Genomic DNA, 22,729 nt, shown 5'->3' on the forward strand with positions numbered 1-22,729 from the left:
TTTGGGGGCGACCTTCTCCGCCGGCGGTGCTGGCCGGGTTCTGGTGTGGTGTTTTTGGGTCTGGTCCTGTGGCATGGGGGTCGCAGGGCCGTCCCATGGCCCCCGTTCCCTGACTGTGCGCGCCTGCGGGGTTGGTGGCCACTGACTGGCACGGTGTGTGGACTTAGTGTAGGGACCCATGTGTATCAGATACCTGCACGATGGTACATGGGGCAGTATGGCTTGATCAATTCATACACAAAATTCTGATGTGTTTTTTATTTAGCCTAGGGGCACTAGTATCAGCCATAGGTGTGAGGTGCAGCGCTCTTTTTCTTCCGTGAACCGCATAACTACTATAATACTGCTCCTATATACAGGAATATAACTAATATAATACTGCCCCTATATACAAGAATATAACTACTATAATACTGCTCCTATATACAGGAATATAACTACTATAATACTGCTCCTATATACAGGAATATAACTACTATAATACTGCTCCCTATATACAGGGATATAACTACTATAATACTGCTCCCTATATACAGGGATATAACTAATATAATACTGCCCCTTATGTACAGGGATATAACTACTATAATACTTCTCCTATATACAGGGATATAACTACTATAATACTGCTCCCTATATACAGGGATATAACTACTATAATACTGCTCCCTATATACAGGAATATAACTACTATAATACTGCTCCCATATACAGGAATATAACTACTATAATACTGCCCCCTATATACAGGAATATACTACTATAATACTGCTCCTATATACAGGAATATAACTACTATAATACTGCCCCCTATATACAGGGATATAACTACTATAATACTGCTCCTATATACAGGAATATAACTACTATAATACTGCTCCTATATACAGGAATATAACTACTATAATACTGCCCCCTATATACAAGAATATAACTACTATAATACTGCTCCTATATACAAGAATATAACTACTATAATACTGCTCCTATATACAGGAATATAACTACTATAATACTGCTCCTATATACAGGAATATAACTACTATAATACTGCCCCTATATACAAGAATATAACTACTATAATACTGCTCCTATATACAGGAATATAACTACTATAATACTGCTCCCTATATACAGGGATATAACTACTATAATACTGCCCCCTATATACAGGAATATAACTACTATAATACTGCTCCTATATACAGGAATATACTACTATAATACTGCTCCTATATACAGGAATATACTACTATAATACTGCTGCTATAGTCCTCAGTGATGTGACTGCTCGGTATGAGGTTGGACGGTGCGGATACGTGTGGGACGTGTAATGTGTTCTCTGATAAGCAGCTTAGTGAGTGATAGCGGAGATGGCGGTACACTGTGATGTGCTCTCCCCTGCAGGATATAGTGGCACTTTGTGTCATTGTCTCTCCCGGCACCGGTCACAGACGTGAGATATTTTATCTGTGGATTATTGGCAGGTCCGGCTGAGTAATCCTCTGTGTCTTACAGTCGGCCTGGGTGGCTGATAACAGAGAGCACTATGATGACTGCCTGCAGATGTAGCGTGCCGGGGATCTTGGCAGTGGACACAAGTGTATCAGGAAGCTGCAGACATTTCCTTCTATATTTGTTACTTTACTTTCATTCCTGAAATCCTCTGTTCTCCTGTGCAGGATCTCCCCAGTGGGACCTTCCCTGTGAAGCCGAATATCTACAGCAATAAGGAAGATTCTGCAGGATCCTTCCCAGTTCCCTTTGATTTACCTCCTGAGCGATACACTGGAAAAGGTAAGAGACCCCCGACCATAAAGGGGTCACATGACTGCTTTCCATATACATTGGGGGCCCGCCACCATACAAGATATAGGGTTACCTGACTGCTTTCCATATACATTAGGGGCCCCCAACCATACAGATATAGGGGTCACCTGACTGCTTCCCATATACATTGGGGGCCCGCCACCATACAAGATATAGGGTTACCTGACTGCTTCCCATATACATTGGGGGCCCCCGACCGTACGGGGTATAGGGGTCACCTGACTGCTTCCCATATACATTGGGGGCCCACCACCATACAGGATATAGGGGTCACATGACTGCTTTCCATATACATTGGGGGCCTCCGACCATACAGGATATAGGGGTCACCTGTCTTCTTCCCATATACATTGGGGGCCTCCGACCATACTGGATATAGGGGTCACCTGACTTCTTCCCATATACATTGGGGGCCCCTGACCGTACAGGGTATAGGGGTCACCTGACTGCTTCCCATATACATTGAGGGACTCCGACCTTACAGAATAATAGGGGTCACCTGTCTGCTTTCCATATACATTGGTGGCCCCCGACCATACAGGATATAGGGGTCACCTGTCTTCTTCCCATATACATTGTGGGCCTCCGACCATATAGGATATAGGGATCACCTGACTGCTTCCCATATACATTGGGGGCCTCCGACCATACAGGATATAGGGGTCACCTGTCTTCTTCCCATATACATTGGGGGCCTCCGACCATACTGGATATAGGGGTCACCTGACTTCTTCCCATACACATTAGGGGCCCCAACCATACAGGATATAGGGGTCATCTGACTGCTTCCTATATACATTAGGGGCCTCCGACCATACAGCATATAGGGGTCACCTGTCTGCTGCTAATATAAAGTGTGAGCCCCAGACCCAATATACTGGTGCAGAGGACCCCAGAGGTCTCTTCTGTAGTACCTGTTGGCTGTAACTACTGAACCAAGGACTGAGGATTTGTAACAGTGTGTCAGTGCAGGATAGACCTCTCTCCTGTCCTATTTCGTTCATGTATCGATCCTGTAACATTGTATCCAGTGTGGACAATGTTCTGTGCTTATAACAAACCCTCAGCTGTAAGGAGTAATCACTGTATATGAATTATGGATGAGAAGGTTTCCATTCATTGACAGCAGACAGAGATCCGAGAAAGCTTGTAAGGTGGTGGAGCATTTCATTACCATGGATGGCAGCTGATTAATACTGAAAGATGGAGAGAATCCACCACTTCCTGCAGGTCATACAGCAGCTGATTAGTACTGGAAAACTGGAGAGAATCCACCACTTCCTGCAGGCCATACAGCAGCTGATTAGTACTGGAAGACTGGAGAGAATACGCCACTTGCTGCAGGACATACGGCAGCTGATTAGTACTGGAAGGCTGGAGAGAATACACCACTTCCTGCAGGACATACAGCAGCTGATTAGTACTGGAAGACTGGAGTGAATACACCACTTGCTGCAGGACATACAGCAGCTAATCATTACTGGAAGACTGGAGATTATTATATAGAGGTAAATCTGTGTAACTTTCTGACACCAGTAGATTTGAAAAAAAAAAAAAAAGGGTTTTCTCCGGAGTTCCCCTTTAAGCTGCGGATGAGTGCAGCAGTGAGGGGGTTAATCCTTAGCGCCCCCCGCTGGTTATTGTAGATTGCGTTTTGTCCCTTCTTGTAATTCTATAAGAGAGAAGAAATGAGGAGTCTGGCACAGAGCATGGCGCCCGCTGCCCGGGGTCTGTACCACCTCGCCGTGCCGCCACGTTCTGTATAAGCGGAGGCGCCAATCCTGCGAGCGTCTGGAGGAAATTGTCTCCGGGAGAATTCATTATGTCTCAGCTTTGTGATTGTGTCACACGATGCATTACTGTCACTTCTCCTGCGCGGAGGTGAGAATAAGATTCCCATCAGCCCGTCCGGAGACGTTACCGCCACCGCCACCGCTGCGTTATTCTACATTGTTCCAGAATGGTATCTCTCAGACTCCTCACCCGTCAAAGCCGGCAGCAGCATAGGTCACCAGGGGGCAGCCGGGTCACACCCTCCCCTAATAGTACTCATGGCTGCCAGCCATCTTGCCCCCCAGTTCCTGTTCTCACAGCTGCAGGTTTGTCACAGTGTATCAGCTCCGGCAGACATCTTGCCCCCCCTAGTTCCTGTTTTTACAGCTACAGGTTTGTCACAGTGTATCAGCTCTGGCAGCCATCTTACTTCCCCCCCAAGTTCCTGTTCTCGCAACTGCAGGTTCATCACAGTGTATCAGCTCTGGTCGCCATCTTACCCCCCCCCCCCCCCCCCCCCCCCCCCCAGTTCCTGTTCTCACAGCTGCAGGTTCGTCACAGTGTATCAGCCCTGGCAGCCATCTTTCCTCTTCAGTTCCTGTTCTCACAGCTGCAGGCTGAACACTGTCACCAACGACCTTACCCCCCCCCCAGGCAGGGCCAGCAGCGACCTAACAACCCCCCCCCCCCCCCCCCCCCCCACAGACAGGGCCATCAGTGACCTAACAACCCACACACACACACACACACACATAGACAGGGCCAGCAGCGACCTAACAAACCCCACACACACACACACACAGGGCCAGCAGCAACCCCCCCCACCCCCCACAGACAGGGCCAGCAGTGACCTAACCCCCCCAGACAGACAGGGCCAGCAGCGACCTAACCCCCCCCCCCCCCCACAAACAGGGCCAGCAGCAACCTACCCCCCCCCCCCCCCCACACACACACACACACACACACAGGGCCAGCCGCAACCTCCCCCCCCCCCCCCCCCCCTCACAAACAGGGCCAGCAGCAACCTACCCCCCCCCCTCACAGACAGGGCCAGCAGCAACCTAACACCCCCCCCCACCACCCTTACAGACAGGGCCAGCAGCAACCTAACCCCCCTTCCCCACATATAGACAGCCCCCCCCCCCCCCCTGCTCACCTCTACTGTCTTCTCTTTCAGATAGACCCTGGATCTGGAACATTCCCTATGTCAACGCCCCGGACTCCCATGGGAATATCTGGTGTCCCAAATAGGACAGACCCCCCCCCCCTCATGGCACTATCTTAAACGGGATACAGGACCAATGCTGAACCCCGGGGCACTGGCGCCCCTCACCCATCATGTAGATTATTTTATACGTTTTTTCACAAAAATAAGGAAATGAAGAAAAATAATAAAATGTTGTGATTTCTATCCTGAATATTTCCCGGGTTTTTACATATAATTTACTGCCGACCACCTACCCAGAATGGAGGGGGGAGGGGGGAATATTTCTGGTCTGTAACGTCACCTGTGAGAGACAGAATATCTGGTATGTTCTATAGAATCACATTGTAGGATTTATAAAGAATTATTCATCATTTTATTCCAGGAAATAAGGATTTAGTCACCGACCGACCAGCAGGAATTCTGCCGCTCACAGAGCTGTCAGTGTCTCTATAAGAAGCTCCTCCTCCTCTGGATTACCTGCACCTGTATAATAACTAATATGACAACTAAGGGGGAGACCCCCAGCCGGGACAACTAAGGAGGAGACCCCCAGCCGGGACAACAAAGGAGGAGACCCCCAGCCGGGACAACAAAGGAGGAGACCCCCAGCCGGGACAACAAAGGAGGAGACCCCCAGCCGGGACAACAAAGGAGGAGACCCCCAGCCGGGACAACAAAGGAGGAGACCCCCAGCCGGGACAACTAAGGAGGAGACCCCCAGCCGGGACAACTAAGGAGGAGACCCCCAGCCGGGACAACTAAGGAGGAGACCCCCAGCCGGGACAACTAAGGAGGAGACCCCCAGCCGGGACAACTAAGGAGGAGACCCCCAGCCGGGACAACTAAGGAGGAGACCCCCAGCCGGGACAACTAAGGAGGAGACCCCCAGCCGGGACAACTAAGGAGGAGCTCAGTAAGAAGCATTTCATGGTGCTGGAGCGGCTGCCAGTCTCCACACCTGAACCCAATAGGAATAGAAGCTGAAACTCAATGTTGCCCCCAGCGACTGTCCCGAAACCTGGAAGCTGTGGAGAAGATGTGTATGGGGGAGGGGGACACAATCCTGCTGGTCAGGATCTCCGGGAAACGTCCGACCTCTGTAACTGCAAACAAAGGTTTCTGCACCAAATAGGAACTTTTCTCCTTCTATTGTACAGATCCTTATTTCATGTTATAACATGGTGAATAATTCTTTATAAATCCTACAATGTGATTATCTGGAGGGGGAGGGGGTGTTGTCAGAGGAGATTGGATACATCTGGCCTTTACAGCAGCCATCTGGCATTGAGTCATTTTATAGTCATTGGTATTACAGGTGAGTTATCACAGCGTTACACTTTACTGCATTTATTAACCATATACTTGAGGTCTGTAGAAATTTGCAGATAGTGGGCGGGGCTGATCATAGTGGTTGGGGGTGTAATGATAGTGGGTGGGGCTAAATATAGTGGGTGGGGCTTATATTGGTCTCCATACATCAGTCTTTATGATCCTGCGTCATCTTCGTGCTCTATCCTGAAGGTGTGTCGGGGGATGGATAGAGAATGAGTATTTGGAGCCGCAATCACACAGCGATAACGTATTGTATCCGATGTACTGTGTAACTGTAAACATTAGAGGAGAGGATTAGATACACAAGCTCAGTAGTCTAATGATAGGATTAGATACAGTGGTACATCTGACTTTTATACTGTTCTGGAGCCTTAGCCGCCTGTGTGACACAGTTAGGCTACATTCACACATCCGTAGTGCAGCCTGTGATGGCGGACCCGCGGCCATAGCCCGCACTACACATGTGCTTCACTGAGCTCTACACTACCGCTTCATTACCATAGCGTTCCGTGCCACAAAATGCAGTCCGCATTACATGTCCTTTTTTTTGCGGCTCGAATCGCAGCCCCATACACACGTACGGAGGTGTGAACAGGGCCATTCTATACCATTGGTTCTATGTTCAGAACAACAGACGTGTGAATGTAGCCTTAGTGCAGAGAGTCGGCAGACGGGGTCATATAGTCGGATTATAGAGGAAGATATGGAGAATAGCAGGAGCCCAGGGCCTGTAAGGGGTGAGAAGTGCTGCACATGGATGGGAGGGATGCACGCTCACCTGGGGGGGTCATCCTGGAGGCACAGCACGTGTAACAGCTTTATACACTGCCTGATCACTACCGCAGCTCCGCTGATTGCAGATGATTGATCGGGATCCACCGCAGATTACTAAAGATTCTTCTGTCAGAACAAAGATGCCAATGGACTCACTTGTAGAGTGCAAGATGTTTGGGGTGCACTGCGGCTTCATCAGCCCTTGTCGGCTGCAGGGAGGGGGGTCTCGGCCCTTGTCGGCTGCAGGGAGGGGGTCTTGGCCCTTGTCGGCTGCAGGGAGGGGGGTCTTGGCCCTTGTCGGCTGCAGGGAGGGGGTCTTGGCCCTTGTCGGCTGCAGGGAGGGGGTCTTGGCCCTTGTCGGCTGCAGGGAGGGGGTCTTGGCGCTTGTCGGCTGCAGGGAGGGGGGTCTTGGCCCTTGTCGGCTGCAGGGAGGGGGTCTTGGCCCTTGTCGGCTGCAGGGAGGGGGGTCTCGGCCCTTGTCGGCTGCAGGGAGGGGGGTCTCGGCCCTTGTCGGCTGCAGGGAGGGGGGTCTCGGCCCTTGTCGGCTGCAGGGAGGGGGGTCTCGGCCCTTGTCGGCTGCAGGGAGGGGGGTCTCGGCCCTTGTCGGCTGCAGGGAGGGGGGTCTCGGCCCTTGTCGGCTGCAGGGAGGGGGGTCTCGGCCCTTGTCGGCTGCAGGGAGGGGGTCTTGGCCCTTGTCGGCTGCAGGGAGGGGGTGGGGGGTGGGGTCTTGGCCATTTTCCACATCCTGCGGCTTCTCCCCTTTGTGATCACAGACCCCCCGTGTTTTTCGGATGCTTCCTACCTGCGGCCCACAGGTTTCTCTGGCGTCAGGCTTCATATCTTGGCATCAGATGAATGTTTTGAAGATAACACAGAAGGATCTAAACATTGACAAGTGTTTTATGGCTGTAAATAGAAGCCATCTGTTGTGGTGTGCCGCCTCGCCAGGAGTTCTCGCCAGTAACATCCCGGGAAGAACGGCCAAACGGGTGACTGCAATGTGACCAGAGCATGTGTGCGGAGCCTCATCTATCCGGTGTATGTGACATGTAGACATTGTATACAGCTGCTGTGATCACGCTCTGAGGATCAGCAACATCAGTCTGATCTCTGATGATTAATCTTATATATTTATAAGGGTTCGGGTACACGGATCCAAACCTCCTGTTCTCCTTCACAGAGCCATAGAGTTACATGATAAAACTCTGTCTGTCTACAGCCCCCACTAGGGGGAGCTCACAGCAGAGGGATTTTACAGCTGCGATTGAATTGCATCCTCAGTAAGTGCCCCCTAGTGGTGGCTGAAGCCATGGCATGGGATTTACATCTCCTATATGGCTGTTGATTTTGCAGCAGGTTTGTCGGTTTCTGGCGCTGTCTTCGCTGTGGTCTGTGCTCTGCAACTCCGCTCGCAGGACCAGGCCACGTCCGCTATTTCGGGCCCGGTTTCTTGCAGCCTCGGGCGCTTTGTCTGAGGATCTGTATATAAATAGAGCTGTAAGATAAAGCAATTAGCACAATCATCAGGAGACGTTACAGTGTAGCAGCGCGGGATGAGACGCGGCTGGTGGGGGGGGGCGCCTCGCTGCACCGGATCCCAGGACTCTCTACCTTCTCTGGCAGAACTAATTCCCAATTAAGCCATGGCGGAGGCCCCATTGATGCCCAGAGGGGCTCTGATTGTCGCCCTCGGTTTTATCAGCGGAACCATCTGCTGCTTTACGTCTCTAAACTTCAAGATGGATGTTCCATGTGCAATGAGGGAAAACAGCTGTGATGCCGTGTAACTCGGCCGCAACGTCCCCCCGCACCGTGTCTCCAGGACGGGAGCGTCACAGCTAAGATGGATCACAGAGCATTCACCAGATTCCTTAGATACATCTGGAGGATCACGTCCTGGTCCTCGGGTCGGGGGTCTTCCCTTCAGGCCGGTGCACACAGGGCAGATAGAACGCTGGGAATGGAGAAGCAGAAAGGAAAGCTGTAGCTGCTGTATGTGAGATAGGGGGCGCTGTGTCACCCTGTGCAGACCCTATAGGGGTCATCCAAGCCACTCTCTTCCAGAAACAGCGCCTCCCCTGTCCTCGGTTTTGGTGCGTTCTATAGAAGTGAATAGAGATGAAGAGTAATACCACACACAACCTGAGGACAGGGTGGCGCTGTTCTGTGTTTTATCTAATCCTGGATAATCCCCTGTAACTTTTCACAGATAGTCAGACTAATGGATAGGAGAGAGAGGGGCGGCTACTGGTTCCAGCACCATACACAGCTGTTATACTGGTTCTAGCACCAAATACCACTCCTATACTGGTTACAGTACCATAGGCAGCTATTATACTGGTTCCAGCACCACAGACAGGACCTATGCTGGTATCAGCAGAATAGACAAATCCTATACTGGTTCCAGCATCATGCACAGCTGTTATACTGGTTCTAGCACCAAATACCACTCCTATACTGGTTACAGTACCATAGGCAGCTATTATACTGGTATCAACAGAATAGACAGACCCAATACTGGTCCCAGCACCATAGACAGGACTTATACTGGTTACAGTACCATAGGCAGCTCTTATACTGGTATCAACAGAACAGACAGGTCCAATACTGGTTCCAACACCATAGACAGGACCTATACTGGTTCCAGCACCATGGGCAGATCCTAAACTGGTTCCAGCACCATACACAGCTGTTATACTGGTTCTAGCACCAAATACCACTCCTATACTGGTTACAGTACCATAGGCAGCTATTATACTGGTTCCAGCACCATAGACAGGACCTATGCTGGTATCAGCAGAATAGACAAATCCTATACTGGTTCCAGCACCATGCACAGCTATTATACTGGTTCTAGCACCGAATACCACTCCTATACTGGTTACAGTACCATAGGCAGCTCTTACACTGGTATCAACAGGACAGGTCCAATACTGGTTCCAACACTCATATACTTGTTACAGAACCATTAACAGGTCTTATACTGGTTCCAGCACCATAGACAGGTCCTATACTGGTTCCAGCTTCATAGACAGGTCCTATACTGGTTCCAGCTTCATAGACAGGTCTTATACTGGTTCCATCACAATAGACAGGTCTTATACTGGTTCCAGCACCATAGACAGGTCCTATACTGGTTCCAGCTTCATAGACAGGACTTATACTGGTTCCAGCTTCATAGAAAGGTCCTATACTGGTTCCAGCTTCATAGACAGGTCCTATACTGGTTCAAGCTTCATAGACAGGTCCTATACTGGTTCCAGCTTCATATACATGTCTTTATACCAGTTTAAGTACCATAGACAGTTCCTATAGTAGCTCCAGCACCATAGATGGGTCTAATACTGGTTCCAGCACCATAGACAGGTCCTATACTGGTTCCATCACAATAGCAGGTCCTATACAGGTTCCAGCTTCATAGACAGGTCTTATACTGGTTCCAGCACCATAGACACGTCTTTATACCAGTTTCAGTACCATACACAGTTCCTATAGTAGCTCCAGCACCATAGACAGGTCCTATACTGGTTCCAGCACCATATATGGGTCTAATACTGGTTCCAGTATCATAGATCGGTCTTATACTGGTTCCAGCCGCAGCAAGGACAGGTCCTGTACTGGTTCCAGTAGGGTGGGCAGGTCCTGTACTGGTTCCAGCACTATGAGCAGGTCTTTTACTGGTTCCAGCACTATGAGCAGGTCCTGTACTGGTTCCAGTAGGGTGGGTAGGTCTTGTACTGTTTCCAGCACTATGGGCAGGTCCCATACTGGTTCCAGCACTATAGGCAGGTCATGTACTGGTTCCAGTAGGGTGGGCGGGTCCCGTACTGATTCCAGCACTATGGGCAGGTCCCATACTGGTTCCAGCACTATAGGCAGGTCATGTACTGGTTCCAGCACTATGGGCAGGTCCTGTACCGGTTCCAGCACTATAGGCAGGTCCTGTACTGGTTCCGGCACTATAGGCAGGTCCTGTACTGGTTCCAGCACTATAGGCAGGTCATGTACTGGTCCCAGTAGGGTGGGCAGGTCATGTACTGGTCCCAGCACTATAGGCAGGTCATGTACTGGTTCCAGTAGGGTTGGCAGGTCCTGTACTGGTTCCAGCACTATAGGCAGGTCATGTACTGGTCCCAGTAAGGTGGGCAGGTCCTGTACTGGTCCCAGCACTACAGGCAGGTCCTGTACTGGTTCCAGCACTATAGGCAGGTCATTTACTGGTCCCAGTAGGGTGGGCAGGTCCTGTACTGGTTCCAGCACCATATATGGGTCTAATACTGGTTCCAGCAGCATAGACGGGTTTTATACTGGTTCCAGCACTATGGGCAGGTCCTGTACTGGTTCTAGAATATGAGACATCCTATACTGGTTCTAGCACAATCAGCATATCCTATAATGGTCTCAGTACAATATATAGGTCTAATACTGTTTCAAGAATCAATGGCATAGCCTATACTGGTGCCAGCACCATGGACAGCTATTTTACTGGTTCCAGCATAAGAAATAGGTCCTGTACTGGTTCCAGAATTATTGGTAAAGAATATACTGGTTCCATCATCATAGTTAAGTCCATTACTTGTTCCAGCACCATGGCTGGGTCTTATACTGGTTCCAGCACCATGGCTGGGTCTTATACTGGTTCCAGCACCATGGCTGGGTCTTATACTGGTTCCAGCACCATGGCTGGGTCTTATACTGGTTCCAGCACCATGGATTGGTCTTAAACTGGTTCCAGCACTATGGATGGGTCTTATACTGGTTCCAGCACTATGGATGGGTCTTATACTGGTTCCAGCACCATGGATTGGTCTTATACTGGTTCCAGCACTATGGATAGGTCTTATACTGGCTTCAGCACTATGGATAGTTCTTATACTGGTTCCATCACCATTGCTGGGTCTTATACTTAGTTCCCGCCTGATTGGCATATCCTATACCAGTTCTAGAATCCGATCCTGGTTCCAGCACAATAGTCATATTCCATATTGGTTCCAGTATCATAGATCGGTCTTATACTGGTTCCAGCCGCAGCAAGGACAGGTCCTGTACTGGTTCCAGTAGGGTGGGCAGGTCCTGTACTGGTTCCAGCACTATGAGCAGGTCTTGTACTGGTTCCAGCACTATGAGCAGGTCCTGTACTGGTTCCAAAAAAAAAAAAAAAAAATTCCTACAAAACTGATAGCTCACAGCAAAATGTAATGAACAATATATACTTTATTGATGATTCAAATGAAGTTCATAAAAACACATATAAAAATTACAAAATAACAATACAAACAGATTTGAACAGATGACATAGGTGAGCCACAGAGATCACCCAGACAGAGTTAAACAGTAAGGGGAAGCATGGTACATTTAATCAAGGGCCCAACCAACAGAAAGAATTTTTACAAAGTGCACAGTGCAAGGGACCTAGTATCCAATGAATATGTATAGCAGCAATGAGAGCATATATTAAAGTGCAAAATGCTGTAAGAATATTGTATAGGAAATCTCTCACATATGAGCGACTAGTGACTACATAAACACACCGTTGGAGCAACAATGCCTAACCAGCTTCCAAAGTAAATCACAAACTAGTGCAAGATATACCTCAAGTCCGGGGACTGCGTGGTCCTCCTCCTCCCCCAACGCACGTTTCGCGTTCGCTTGATCACGGGGCGTGGCTAAACTCTCTACCCTCCCGGTTTATATACCCCTCGCCTCCTCCTTCCATCTACGGGCGCTTCCGTCATGCGTCCCGCGTCATCACGCCACTGACGTAGCGCCGCTCCGTCCGTCCGCCCACCCCCCAGTGACGTAGTCACCGAGGGCGGAACAGACCGACATCAAGGCGACGCGTTGCCATGGTGCGACGCACGCTAGATGCATTGAGTTCAGCGTCCAATGCAAGGACGGCTCAATAATCCTATCCAGGTACATAGCTCATAGTAAATAAGAAAGCTGGCTGCCATTGTCAAACCATATGCGGTACTCAGTATATCATACATATTATGGGGTTAGGAAATGGGCATAAACATCACAAATACATATTATAATCCACTGTAAAGTGCAAAACAGACCAATATTCAATATTAAATATGCAATATAACTATATGTATAGATTTAATCCTAGTGAAAAAACCAAAAACATAGAAATATATGTAAAAAAATACAAAGAATATATAAATACAATGTAAAAAAAATATATAATAAAAATGTATAAATATAATATAAAAAATATATATATAAATATATGTATACACCTCTAAATTCATTTCTATAGCCAACCAAAAGTGTAAACGTGTAAAAACACCTGTGTGTATAAGTGAAGAGCTAATATCCAAATCTAATAACAATAAACGACAAATAATTACTTCCATGTGCCAAATGTGACTACAAATATGTTGAAAAAGTGTTATTCATGTAAAAAAAGTGAACAAAGAGAAAGTGACCCCCTACCTATGTCAAGTGCTAAAAACTCAAATATTTGAAAATATAACCCCCCCCCACACACACACACCCCCCACCCCAAATCCCCCCCCCACCCCCCCACAACACACACACCTGCACTATATCACCCTCTATTCAAAAGCAAAAACCCATGTTCAGTGATCCCTTATAGAATTCCTACCCTAACTATAAGTAACTCAAATATCTGCACTACTCAAAATCTTACACATAAAGCCACATAATCGGGCAACCCAATACTATATGATTTAATTTTCTTCTGTATTCAGGACGTCTGCTTCTCATTCACTAGAGCGGGCAAAAGACAGGTAAGGGCAGAGAGAGCATCGACAATCTAAAAAAAATGAAAAAATAATATATTAAAATCATGAATATAAAAACAACTACAAGAGTAGTACCAACTTCATATGGACTACCTATGATCTACAGGAAGGGAGCAAAACTCAGGACTTCATTTAGGCCTTTTGGGCGTATACAGTCAATCTTTGTAATCCATCGGGTTTCCAGTTGGGCCAATCGCTTCTTCCAATCTCCTCCTCGGTTTCCTATGTATATCTTATCAATTCCACGGATCTTCAGTCCACTTGGATCACATTGATGTGCTATCTTAAAGTGCCTCGGTATAGGTTTCAATGTAGTCAGGTCATCCTCTTCTCTGGCTCTCACAATATCGTGAACATGTTCTCTCACACGGATCTTCAATTGTCGTGAAGTAAGTCCCACATAAATTAAGTCACAGGGGCATTTGTCCCACTTTTTTTACATGAATAACACTTTTTCAACATATTTGTAGTCACATTTGGCACATGGAAGTAATTATTTGTCGTTTATTGTTATTAGATTTGGATATTAGCTCTTCACTTATACACACAGGTGTTTTTACACGTTTACACTTTTGGTTGGCTATAGAAATGAATTTAGAGGTGTATACATATATTTATATATATATTTTTTTATATTATATTTATACATTTTTATTATATATTTTTTTTACATTGTATTTATATATTCTTTGTATTTTTTTACATATATTTCTATGTTTTTGGTTTTTTCACTAGGATTAAATCTATACATATAGTTATATTGCATATTTAATATTGAATATTGGTCTGTTTTGCACTTTACAGTGGATTATAATATGTATTTGTGATGTTTATGCCCATTTCCTAACCCCATAATATGTATGATATACTGAGTACCGCATATGGTTTGACAATGGCAGCCAGCTTTCTTATTTACTATGAGCTATGTACCTGGATAGGATTATTGAGCCGTCCTTGCATTGGACGCTGAACTCAATGCGTCTAGCGTGCGTCGCACCATGGCAACGCGTCGCCTTGATGTCGGTCTGTTCCGCCCTCGGTGACTACGTCACTGGGGGGTGGGCGGACGGACGGAGCGGCGCTACGTCAGTGGCGTGATGACGCGGGACGCATGACGGAAGCGCCCGTAGATGGAAGGAGGAGGCGAGGGGTATATAAACCGGGAGGGTAGAGAGTTTAGCCACGCCCCGTGATCAAGCGAACGCGAAACGTGCGTTGGGGGAGGAGGAGGACCACGCAGTCCCCGGACTTGAGGTATATCTTGCACTAGTTTGTGATTTACTTTGGAAGCTGGTTAGGCATTGTTGCTCCAACGGTGTGTTTATGTAGTCACTAGTCGCTCATATGTGAGAGATTTCCTATACAATATTCTTACAGCATTTTGCACTTTAATATATGCTCTCATTGCTGCTATACATATTCATTGGATACTAGGTCCCTTGCACTGTGCACTTTGTAAAAATTCTTTCTGTTGGTTGGGCCCTTGATTAAATGTACCATGCTTCCCCTTACTGTTTAACTCTGTCCGGGTGATCTCTGTGGCTCACCTATGTCATCTGTTCAAATCTGTTTGTATTGTTATTTTGTAATTTTTATATGTGTTTTTATGAACTTCATTTGAATCATCAATAAAGTATATATTGTTCATTACATTTTGCTGTGAGCTATCAGTTTTGTAGGAATTTTTTACTGTTTGAGATAGCCCTATTTATATAGTTGGTCTATGTAGGATAGGGCCTGTACTGGTTCCAGTAGGGTGGGTGGGTCCTGTACTGGTTCCAGCACTATAGGCAGGTCCCATACTGGTTCCAGCACTATAGGCAGGTCATGTACTGGTTCCAGCACTATGAGCAGGTCCTGTACCGGTTCCAGCACTATAGGCAGGTCCTGTACTGGTTCCGGCACTATAGGCAGGTCCTGTACTGGTTCCAGCACTATGGGCAGGTCCTGTACTGGTTCCGGCACTATAGGCAGGTCCTGTACTGGTTCCGGCACTATAGGCAGGTCATGTACTGGTCCCAGCACTATAGGCAGGTCATGTACTGGTTCCAGTAGGATGGGCAGGTCCTGTACTGGTTCCAGCACTATAGGCAGGTCATGTACTGGTCCCAGTAAGGTGGGCAGGTCCTGTACTGGTCCCAGCACTATAGGCAGGTCCTGTACTGGTTCCAGCACCATATATGGGTCTAATACTGGTTCCAGCAGCATAGACGGGTTTTATACTGGTTCCAGCACTATGGGCAGGTCCTGTACTGGTTCTAGAATATGAGACATCCTATACTGGTTCTAGAACAATCAGCATATCCTATATTGGTCTCAGTACAATATATAGGTCTAATACTGTTTCAAGAATCAATGGCATAGCCTATACTGGTGCCAGCACCAAGGACAGCTATTTTACTGGTTCCAGCACAAGAAATAGGTCCTGTACTGGTTCCAGAATTATTGGTAAAGAATATACTGGTTCCATCATCATAGTTAAGTCCTTTACTTGTTCCAGCACCATGGCTGGGTCTTATACTAGTTCCAGCACCATGGCTGGGTCTTATACTGGTTCCAGCACCATGGATTGGTCTTAAACTGGTTCCAGCACTATGGATGGGTCTTATACTGGTTTTAGCACTATGGATGGGTCTTAAACTGGTTCCAGCACTATGGATGGGTTTTATACTGGTTCCAGCACTATGGATGGGTCTTATACTGGTTCCAGCACCATGGATTGGTCTTATACTGGTTCCAGCACTATGGATAGGTCTTATACTGGCTTCAGCACTATGGATAGTTCTTATACTGGTTCCATCACCATTGCTGGGTCTTATATTTAGTTCCCGCCTGATTGGCATATCCTATACCAGTTCTAGAATCCGATCCTGGTTCCAGCACAATAGTCATATTCCATATTGGTTCCAGTATCATAGATCGGTCTTATACTGGTTCCAGCCGCAGCAAGGACAGGTCCTGTACTGGTTCCAGTAGGGTTGGCAGGTCCTGTACTGGTTCCAGTACTATGAGCAGGTCTTGTACTGGTTCCAGCACTATGAGCAGGTCCTGTACTGGTTCCAGTAGGGTGGGTGTTTCCTGTACTGGTTCCAGCACTATGGGCAGGTCCCATACTGGTTCCAGCACTATAGGCAGGTCATGTACTGGTTCCAGCACTATGGGCAGGTCCTGTACTGGTTCCAGCACTATAGGCAGGTCATGTACTGGTCCCAGTAGGGTGGGCAGGTCATGTACTGGTCCCAGCACTATAGGCAGGTCATGTACTGGTTCCAGTAGGGTGGGCAGGTCCTGTACTGGTTCCAGCACTATAGGCAGGTCATGTACTGGTCCCAGTAAGGTGGGCAGGTCCTGTACTGGTCCCAGCACTATAGGCAGGTCCTGTACTTGTTCCAGCACTATAGGCAGGTCATGTACTGGTCCCAGTAGGGTGGGCAGGACATGTACTGGTCCCAGCACTATAGGCAGGTCATGTACTGGTTCCAGTAGGGTGGGCAGGTCCTGTACTGGTTCCAGTACTATAGGCAGGTCATGTACTGGTCCCAGTATGGTGGGCAGGCCAGCACTATAGGCAGGTCCTGTACTGGTTCCAGCACTATAGGCAGGTCCTGTACTGGTTCCGGCACTATAGGCAGGTCCTGTACTGGTTCCAGCACTTTAGGCAGGTCCTGTACTGGTTTCAGCACTATAGGCAGGTCCTGTTCTGGTTCCGGCACTATGGGCAGGTCCTGTACTGGTTCCAGCACTATAGGCAGGTCCTGTACTGGTCCCAGTAGGGTGGGCAGGTCCTGTACTGGTTCCAGCACTATAGGCAGGTCCTGTACTGGTTCCAGCACTATAGGCAGGTTCTGTACTGGTCCCAGTAGGGTGGGCAGGTCCTGTACTGGTTCCAGCCCTATAGGCAGGTCATGTACTGGTTCCAGTAGGGTGGGCAGGTCCTGTACTGGTTCCAGCACTATGGGCAGGTCCTGTACTGGTTCCGGCACTATAGGCAGGTCATGTACTGGTCCCAGTAGGGTGGGCAGGTCATGTACTGGTTCCAGCACTATAGGCAGGTCATGTACTGGTTCCAGTAGGGTGGGCAGGTCCTGTACTGGTTCCAGCACTATGGGCAGGTCCTGTACTGGTTCCAGCACTATAGGCAGGTCCTGTACTGGTCCCAGTAGGGTGGGCAGGTCCTGTACTGGTTCCAGCACTATAGGCAGGTCCTGTACTGGTTCCAGTAGGGTGGGCAGGTCCTGTACTGGTTCCAGCACTATAGGCAGGTCATGTACTGGTCCCAGTAAGGTGGGCAGGTCCTGTACTGGTCCCAGCACTATAGGCAGGTCATGTACTGGTTCCAGCACTATAGGCAGGTCATGTACTGGTTCCAGCACTATAGGCAGGTCATGTACTGGTCCCAGTAAGGTGGGCAGGTCCTGTACTGGTCCCAGCACTATGGGCAGTTCCTGTACTGGTTCCAGCACTATAGGCAGGTCATGTACTGGTCCCAGTAAGGTGGGCAGGTCCTGTACTGGTCCCAGCACTATAGGCAGGTCCTGTACTGGTTCCAGCACTATAGGCAGGTCATGTACTGGTTCCGGCACTATAGGCAGGTCATGTACTGGTCCCAGTAGGGTGGGCAGGTCATGTACTGGTTCCAGCACTATGGGCAGGTCCTGTACTGGTTCCAGCACTATAGGCAGGTCATGTACTGGTTCCAGCACTATAGGCAGGTCCTGTACTGGTCCCAGTAGGGTGGGCAGGTCATGTACTGGTTCCAGCACTATGGGCAGGTCCTGTACTGGTTCCAGCACTATAGGCAGGTCCTGTACTGGTTCCAGCACTGTAGGCAGGTCATGTACTGGTTCCAGCACTGTAGGCAGGTCCTGTACTGGTCCCAGTAGGGTGGGCAGGTCATGTACTGGTTCCAGCACTATGGGCAGGTCCTGTACTGGTTCCAGCACTATAGGCAGGTCCTGTACTGGTTCCAGCACTATAGGCAGGTCCTGTACTGGTTCCAGCACTGTAGGCAGGTCATGTACTGGTTCCAGTAGGGTGGGCAGGTCATGTACTGGTTCCAGCACTATGGGCAGGTCCTGTACTGGTTCCAGCACTATAGGCAGGTCCTGTACTGGTTCCAGCACTGTAGGCAGGTCATGTACTGGTCCCAGTAAGGTGGGCAGGTCCTATACTGGTCCCAGCACTATAGGCAGGTCATGTACTGGTTCCAGTAGGGTGGGCAGGTCCTGTACTGGTCCCAGCACTATAGGCAGGTCATGTACTGGTTCCAGCACTATAGGCAGGTCCTGTACTGGTCCCAGTAGGGTGGGCAGGTCCTGTACTGGTTCCAGCACTATAGGCAGGTCATGTACTGGTTCCAGCACTATAGGCAGGTCCTGTACTGGTTCCGGCACTATGGGCAGGTCCTGTACTGGTTCCGGCACTATGGGCAGGTCCTGTACTGGTTCCAGCACTATAGGCAGGTCTTGTACTGGTCCCAGTAGGGTGGGCAGGTCCTGTAATGGTTCCAGCACTATAGGCAGGTCCTGTACTGGTCCCAGTAGGGTGGGCAGGTCATGTACTGGTTCCAGCACTATGGGCAGGTCCTGTACTGGTTCCAGCACTATAGGCAGGTCCTGTACTGGTTCCAGCACTGTAGGCAGGTCATGTACTGGTTCCAGCACTGTAGGCAGGTCCTGTACTGGTCCCAGTAGGGTGGGCAGGTCATGTACTGGTTCCAGCACTATGGGCAGGTCCTGTACTGGTTCCAGCACTATAGGCAGGTCCTGTACTGGTTCCAGCACTATAGGCAGGTCCTGTACTGGTTCCAGCACTGTAGGCAGGTCATGTACTGGTTCCAGTAGGGTGGGCAGGTCATGTACTGGTTCCAGCACTATGGGCAGGTCCTGTACTGGTTCCAGCACTATAGGCAGGTCCTGTACTGGTTCCAGCACTGTAGGCAGGTCATGTACTGGTCCCAGTAAGGTGGGCAGGTCCTATACTGGTCCCAGCACTATAGGCAGGTCATGTACTGGTTCCAGTAGGGTGGGCAGGTCCTGTACTGGTCCCAGCACTATAGGCAGGTCATGTACTGGTTCCAGCACTATAGGCAGGTCCTGTACTGGTCCCAGTAGGGTGGGCAGGTCCTGTACTGGTTCCAGCACTATAGGCAGGTCATGTACTGGTTCCAGCACTATAGGCAGGTCCTGTACTGGTTCCGGCACTATGGGCAGGTCCTGTACTGGTTCCGGCACTATGGGCAGGTCCTGTACTGGTTCCGGCACTATGGGCAGGTCCTGTACTGGTTCCAGCACTATAGGCAGGTCTTGTACTGGTCCCAGTAGGGTGGGCAGGTCCTGTAATGGTTCCAGCACTATAGGCAGGTCCTGTACTGGTTGCACCCCTCCTCCTTTGGGTGGGAGCCCCCGGGCATCCCTCCCTCCTGGTGCAGGGACAGGACACATCAAACCTTTTGACTCCTTTGAAGTCTCCGGTGCTATAAATAACCGGGATTGTGGGCGGGGAGGACTCGGCACGCGAGGAGGGGACTTTTCCCGGTAGATTTAACCCCTTGAGCCCCGGAGAGCAGCTCTACCCCTTGTGTCCGTGTTCACACCGGGCTCTAAGCGCAGGGGGCATCCCCCATGCCAGGCTGGCACTCCCAGCTCCATACACAGCGGCTGGCGGGCTGCACTTCCCCCGATCACCGCACGGGGCGCCGGCATCAGGCTCGGGAAGCAGACGGCATTTCTAGGGAGAGGAGCAGCTGCCGAGCATCAGGCGGGGAGCCCGGGGGAGCGGGGGGCTGCACCGGGGGCTGGAGGGGACACTACCGATCACTGCACCGGAGCTGCAGCCCACACACACCGGGACACCACGGGCACAACCCTCAGGAAAGCGCTCCGTCTTCTGCCCGTCTCCTCAGCACATCCGTAACCGCCTAGAGAGACGGTCACCGAGCGGAAAGTCTGCACAGCCGCATACAAGACGCAGCCGGCAAGTTTCACCGCTCAAAGTTCTGACTCAAAGGTGTGAACGGGTCCTGGAGAGGATAGACGGACCTAGGATAGCCTGCCACTAGGGAAGCCTGCCACTGACAGCCGGCACAGAGCATAGCCTGCCACTGATAGCCGGCACAAAGGATATCCTGCCACTGACAGCCGGCACAGAGGATAGCCTGCCACTAGGGATGCCTGCCACTGATAGCCGGCACAGAGGATATCCTGTCACTGACAGCCGGCACAGAGGATAGCCTGTCGCTGACAGCCGGCACAGAGGATAGCCTGCCACTGACAGCCGGCACAGAGGATAGCCTGCCACTGACAGCCGGCACAGAGGATAGCCTGCCACTAGGGATGCCTGCCACTGACAGCCGGCACAGAGAATAGCCTGTCACTGACAGCCGTCACAGAGCATAGCCTGCCACTGACAGCCAGCACAGAGGATAGCCTGTCACTGACAGCCGGCACAGAGGATAGCCTGCCACTAGGGATGCCTGCCACTGACAGCCGGCACAGAGGATAGCCTGCCACTGACAGCCGGCACAGAGGATATCCTGCCACTGACAATGCCGGCACAGAGGATAGCCTGCCACTGACAGCCGGCACAGAGGATAGCCTGTCACTGACAGCCGTCACAGAGCATAGCCTGCCACTGACAGCCAGCACAGAGGATAGCCTGTCACTGACAGCCGGCACAGAGGATAGCCTGCCACTAGGGATGCCTGCCACTGACAGCCGGCACAGATGATAGCCTGCCACTAAGGATGCCTGCCACTGACAGCCGACACAGAGGATAGCCTGCCACTGACAGCCGGCACAGAGGATAGCCTGCCACTGACAGCCAGCACAGAGGATAGCCTGCCACTGACAGCCGGAACAGAGGATAGCCTGCCACTGACAGCTAGCCCAGAAGATAGCCTGACACTGATGGCCAGCACAGAGCATAGTCTACCATTAAGGATGCCTGCCACTGACAGCCGGCCCAGAGGATAGCCTGACACTGATAAGCAGCATAGAGCATACCCTGCCACTAAGGATGCCTACCACTGACAGCCAGCACAGAGGATAGCCTGTCACTGACAGCCAGCACAGAGGATAGCCTGCCATTGATAACAGCCAGCACATATAATAGCCTGCCACTGATGATAGCCTACCACTGAGAATAACCTGTGAGTGAGGATAGCCAGCACAGAACATAGCCAGCCACACAGAGGTTAGTCAGCACAGAGCACAACCTGCCACTAAGTATATCCAGCACAGAGAATAGCCTGCCACTAAAGATAGCCACATTGAGGATAACCAGACAGACAGGGGATAGGCTGCACAGAGGTTAGCCTGCCACTGAGGATAGCCAGCACTGAGGATAGCCAGCACAGAGGTTAGCCTGCCACTGAGGATAGCCAGCACAGAGGTTAGCCTGCCACTGAGTTTATCCTACACATAACACAGCAACACAAACAAAAGCCTGCACAGGGAATAGGCTATCACAGAGGACAACTGCAAAGAGGCTAGCCTGCCACCCAGCATAGCCTATCCAGCATCTGCAACTATCCAGGTGTCAGACACAATAGAGTCCTGTGCTGCCCCATTGGGATCTCACACACTGGACGTGGCTGGAGCTCCAGCAGATCAGCACAGGATGTTCTGTGAGAGATAGCTGCATCTCATAGACCTCAGTGATACATCTCCCTGCCGGGGTCTCTGGATCTACAAAACCTTCCCAAGGGTCCGATGAGCTCCTCAAGGCTCCGGGGAAGGAGCTGTGCTGTTCTCTATCAAGTCCTGAGAAGAAGATGAGAGGGCAGTGTGCCAGGTCGTGGCCATCCGGACCCCGGCCGGTGTCTCCTGCAGGTCTGGTGTATGGAAGGTGAGGGATGGAGGGACCATGGAGCTGGGGTAACGTTCTCTGCCTGCACCCCACCCGCCATCACCTTTCCTTACCACCACCGGGCACAACGCTCTGCTGACCAATGGGCTGGAGGTTTATAAACTTTATGGACCATTGTAGACAACCTAGGAGCTACCGAGATGTCTTGAGGTGAGCTGTGAGTGATGTGAGA

General features: G+C 50.0%; 1 protein-coding gene across 2 annotated transcripts in view; it reads left to right on the forward strand.

Moving 5' to 3' along the window:
• TDP1 (tyrosyl-DNA phosphodiesterase 1) overlaps positions 1 to 5,210 on the forward strand; it is a 40,423-nt gene extending 35,213 nt beyond the window's left edge. The window contains exons 15-17 of one of the 2 annotated variants that reach the window (XR_011359625.1): positions 1,683 to 1,797; positions 4,781 to 4,943; positions 5,193 to 5,210. Coding sequence is in view for 1 of the 2 variants with exons in the window: in XM_069951214.1 (XP_069807315.1) it covers positions 1,683 to 1,797; positions 4,781 to 4,854 (189 nt within the window). In the remaining variant the exon portion in view is untranslated. Of the gene's footprint in view, positions 1 to 1,682; positions 1,798 to 4,780; positions 5,004 to 5,192 lie in introns of those variants that run through there. The other variant, XM_069951214.1, reaches the window with a different exon arrangement.
• The last annotated feature ends 17,519 nt before the right edge of the window (positions 5,211 to 22,729 follow it).

The sequence above is a fragment of the Dendropsophus ebraccatus genome, chromosome 13 (genome assembly GCF_027789765.1).
Source record: "Dendropsophus ebraccatus isolate aDenEbr1 chromosome 13, aDenEbr1.pat, whole genome shotgun sequence".
In the NCBI taxonomy this organism is placed as follows: domain Eukaryota; kingdom Metazoa; phylum Chordata; class Amphibia; order Anura; family Hylidae; genus Dendropsophus; species Dendropsophus ebraccatus.